The 4,215-nt window shown below is 38.3% G+C and overlaps 1 protein-coding gene across 1 annotated transcript; it reads right to left on the reverse strand.

The window, feature by feature from the left end:
• Positions 1–206: 206 nt before the first annotated feature.
• On the reverse strand, positions 207–2,450 carry LOC123942279 (olfactory receptor 2W1-like). The gene is made up of 2 exons (XM_046006128.1): positions 1,496–2,450; positions 207–229 (listed from the first exon to the last, which is right to left on the reverse strand). Exons 1-2 carry the CDS (start codon positions 2,448–2,450, stop codon positions 207–209), a joined length of 978 nt encoding a protein of 325 aa, XP_045862084.1.
• Between the last annotated feature and the right edge of the window lie 1,765 nt (positions 2,451–4,215).

Here is a 4,215-nt window from a genome sequence, read left to right on the forward strand (position 1 = left end):
CATCACAGAAATGCAAATTAAAACAACAGTGAGATACCACCTCACACCTGTTAGGGTGTCCCAAATCTAGAGCACTGACAACACCCAGTGCAGGGGGGTTGTGAAGCAACAGTAACTGTTATTTGTTGCTGGTGAAAATGTACAATGATGCAGGTGCTTTCAAAGAAATTTAGGTTGTTTACTACACAATACAAAATACTGGCATATCATCTGACAATCATGCTGCTACCTATTTATATGAAGACATAAAACATTTATGTCTACACAATAACCTGGAGAGGGATGTTTTTAGTGGCTTTATTTGTAAGTGTCGATGTTGTTTTTTCCACCAAAGCTAGTTACCTGCACACTCTCATTGCAGCCAAGAGAAAGTGGGTTGGGGGGGTGTGAGGGCAAATGGCTTCATATTTGAGAAGATAACTCAGGAGTTGCACACTTTGCTTCCCTGGATTTTTGTTGGTGGAAGCCAAGCTCAGTAATGTGATATGAAGTATGTTGGCCAGGTGGCCAATTAAAACTATAAGCAGAAGGTGGAATGGGTAGTTGGTCTCCACCACAAATGCAATGTTGGAAGTATCACGTTGAGGAAAGAAAGTGTTATTTTCAATAAAAATGATAATTCTGCAAAGAAAGTAATCAGTATCCTATTAATCCTATATTAAAATAATGTGAAATATCTTCTTAATACTTTCTACATTTCTCTATTAGTATACTTAATCACATCTCATAACTATATGTTTACTATTCTGTGGCCCGTGATTAGTCCTGAAGCTTTTTAAATGTATGAATTGAAATTTCTTTATGTGTCTGTATCTCTCTCTCATAACTTCTTTTTTCCCCCATTTTAAAATTTTAATTTATTTTCAGTGCAACAGAATTTATTGTTTATGCACCACACCCAGTGCTCCATGCCATACGTGCCCTCCACAATACCCACCACCTGGTTTCCACAGCCTCCCACTCCCTGCCCCTTCATAACACTCAGACTGTTTTTCACAGTCCATAGTCTCTCATGGTTCACCTCCCCCTCCAATTTCCCTCAACTCTCTTCTCTCATAATTTCTGTCTAGTTCCTACTTATTTAGAAAGTCAGTACCTAATATTCAATAATGATTTTTTAGAAATTTAAAAATATTTTTTAAAGTCAATACTTATTATTATTCTTAGTACATGGTAAACATCCAATAAATACTCTTTGCATAAATGAGTTGATTCATATTCTGTTGATAAAGGTCAATATTATTTTAATAGTTCTCTTCCATCTAATTCATGACTTGGCTGACTTATTTTATTAAAATCTTTTTTTTATTTTTTTAAATTTTTTAAAAAGATTTTATTTATTTTTTAGTCAGAGAGAGGGAGAGAGAGTGAGAGAACTAGCACAGGCAGAGGCAGAGGGAGAAGCAGGCTCCCCGCTGAGCAAGAAGCCCAATATGGGACTCAACCCCAGGACATCAGGATCATGACCTGAGCCGAAGGCAGCTGCTTAACCAACTGAGCCACCCAGGCGTCCCGGCTGACCATTTTTTGACAGACAGTATTCTCTTTACCGCACTCTTTACATCTTTGTTTCTTAAAGTGTAGATCAGAGGGTTAAGGGTGGGTGTGATGACTGTGTAAAAGAGAGAAAGGAACTTCCCCTCATGTTGGGAGCTGCTATTCTGTGGCCTCATGTACATGTAAATGACTGTTACATATAACAGAGTTACTACTGTGAGGTGGGAACCACATGTATTAAGGACCTTACTCCACCTTCCTGCTGACTTGATCCTCATGACTGCTTGAGTGATTACTGCATATGAGATGAGAATTAGTGATAGAGGTGCTAGAAGAAGTACCACCCCGAGAGCAAAGATAATGACCTCCATTACTTTTGAGTAGACGCAGGCCATCTTGAGCAGGGCTGGCATCTCACAATAGAAGGTATCCAATTCCCGGTGCCCACATCTTGGTAATTTCAAGGTCAGGGAGCAAACAATTAACGAACAGCAAAGGCCACCTAACCACACAGTGAGCACCATATTCTGGCAAAGCTGAGGGTGCATTATGACCCTGTAGTGAAGAGGTTGACAGACAGCAGCATAGCGGTCATAGGCCATCACAGCCAAGAGAAGACATTCAGTGGCTCCCAGGTCAAGGGAAAAGAAGAATTGGAGCACACACCCTCCATAGGTAATAGACCTTGTAGGACCCCATAGATTTACCAGCATCTGGGGGATAATGCTAGTCGCATAGCAGAGATCCAAAAAAGACAAATGGGATAAGAAGAAATACATGGGTGTATGGAGCTGGGTGTCTAGGTAAGATACAAGAATGATGGCTGTGTTTCCTACCAGAGTCACAATATAGAAGATGAAGACCGCCCCAGAGATGATGGGTTCTAATTGGGGTCGATCAGAAAAGCCCAGCAGGATGAAATCTGTTGTGGAACTTCCATTGTTTGTGTCCATGGCTCCATAGGAAAGTCTAGGAAACAAGATCGTGGTAATCAAAATAGCATCAGCCCTAGGCAGAAATAGCTTGCCTTGTAGCATACCATGAGTATCCCCAATTTAGATGTCTGTGTGCTCTCTCCCATTTGGAACCCCTCTGTTAACACTCCCTGTGTTCATTGCCCAAAGCCTCTCTGTGCTTACTCATAACCAGAGTGGTTCTAAAAATAATATGGTAAACCCACTGAATTGTAAGTCATTTAAATGGTTTAATTATGCCATGAAACTTATAGTTCTGTGTGTTTTGGTTAAGTAATGAACCCATGAAATTAATAATATGATTTAAGATGCAGATATATTTTGAGAAAAATGAGAAATGTGTCCGATATATTTTTCCTTCTTGAACGTGTGACATAAGCCTCACTTGATCATGACAAATATTTCCCTTTTCAAAGGAGTGGCATATGGGATAAAAAGTTAAATGATCCACTTTCTTGGAGTAAGATCCACCATTTGGTAGCAGTTTCTATATTCATTTCAAAATACATTAATTCCATCCATTATCACCACCACCACCCACCTCCTCCTCTTGTCCTTCCTATTGAACATTGTAGACACTGCCATTCCTAGATCAATTTTGATGTTCCCTATTATTGTCCCATTTTGTGCATGCATTTTGGTGCTAGGAAAACTCATCTTTCTTATTAACTTCCATTGCCATGTACAGAGGCCCTGTGTTTTTGGGAATGCCAATCACAACTGCCAATAAAGCATTTAAATAGACTTACTGATTTGTTTCAGAGTTAAAATCTGAAGTAGTTCCAGAATCTTCCGGTTATCACATACATGCGGCAATCACCTGTGTCAGTTCCTGCTCACCTGGTCATTCAGCAAAAGTAGCAAGGTAGGTAACTTGATCAAAAAGCAGCTTGTATAATGGGCAGTGAGTTGTTTTTCCACGTATAATATACCAGCTATCTGAGTCAATCCTCTGGTTGCTTTGGAACTCTAGGTAAAACTCCATTTCAGTTCTAAATGAATACAGAAAGGTGACAGATATATATGTATTTCCCTATTTTTGAATTATCATATCATTAAATATATGGAAGTTTTAATGACTGAATTAGTTTATAAATATTTTCTGTTATTTTGGTTTATCATTCTTTATGTCTATAATATCTGACCATCAACTACAGATTTAGGGTGCTTTATATTCATGTGTGTTTGCGGCCAAGGAAAAATAAATTTATTTGTTGCAGTTACAGTGAAATAAGGTAAATTACTTACTGTATATCATTGTTACAAACAGTTGAATTAAAACATGAAAATGTTACAATCATGAAGAAGGAGCTGTTATTAACAAGTAGTGTGTTATTACCATACTACCCAAGTAGTATGGGTTAGGGATATATTTTTTCTCAAAATGGGAACTCTATTTATTTAATGACTTGAAGTTTTTATGTGGTTGATGCCAGCTATGTTGAGCATAGTGCTTATGTGCCAGATTCTGGAATCAGAGCTTGGTATCAAATCCCAGCTTCACTACTTGGCGGTAATGTGTCCTGGGCAGTTATGTAATTTTTTTTACACAGCTTCTTACATGTTCAGTGAAGATAACAATATTCCTCAAAAGGTGGTGGTGAGGGTTAGTATTTGTAAAAACACTAGAAACTCTGTTTTTTTTATATTTAATTCTCAAAATTCACCTTCATATTTGGAACATAAGGATTAGTGCAGAGGACAATAGGGGAAGGGATGGAACACCTAGGGGGAAGAAATCAGA

This window comes from Meles meles, chromosome 5 (assembly GCF_922984935.1).
Source record: "Meles meles chromosome 5, mMelMel3.1 paternal haplotype, whole genome shotgun sequence".
In the NCBI taxonomy this organism is placed as follows: Eukaryota; Metazoa; Chordata; class Mammalia; order Carnivora; family Mustelidae; genus Meles; species Meles meles.

What these genes read in the sequence shown, in the direction of transcription:
- LOC123942279 (XM_046006128.1), bottom strand. Translation starts at nt 2,450, where the DNA reads ATGGACACAAACAATGGAAGTTCCACAACAGATTTCATCCTGCTGGGC. An exon ending in CGGGACGCCTGGGTGGCTCA is followed by an intron (nt 230 to 1,495) that starts GTTGGTTAAGCA and finishes TCATATAAATAG; the next exon opens with GTAGCAGCATGATTGTCAGA.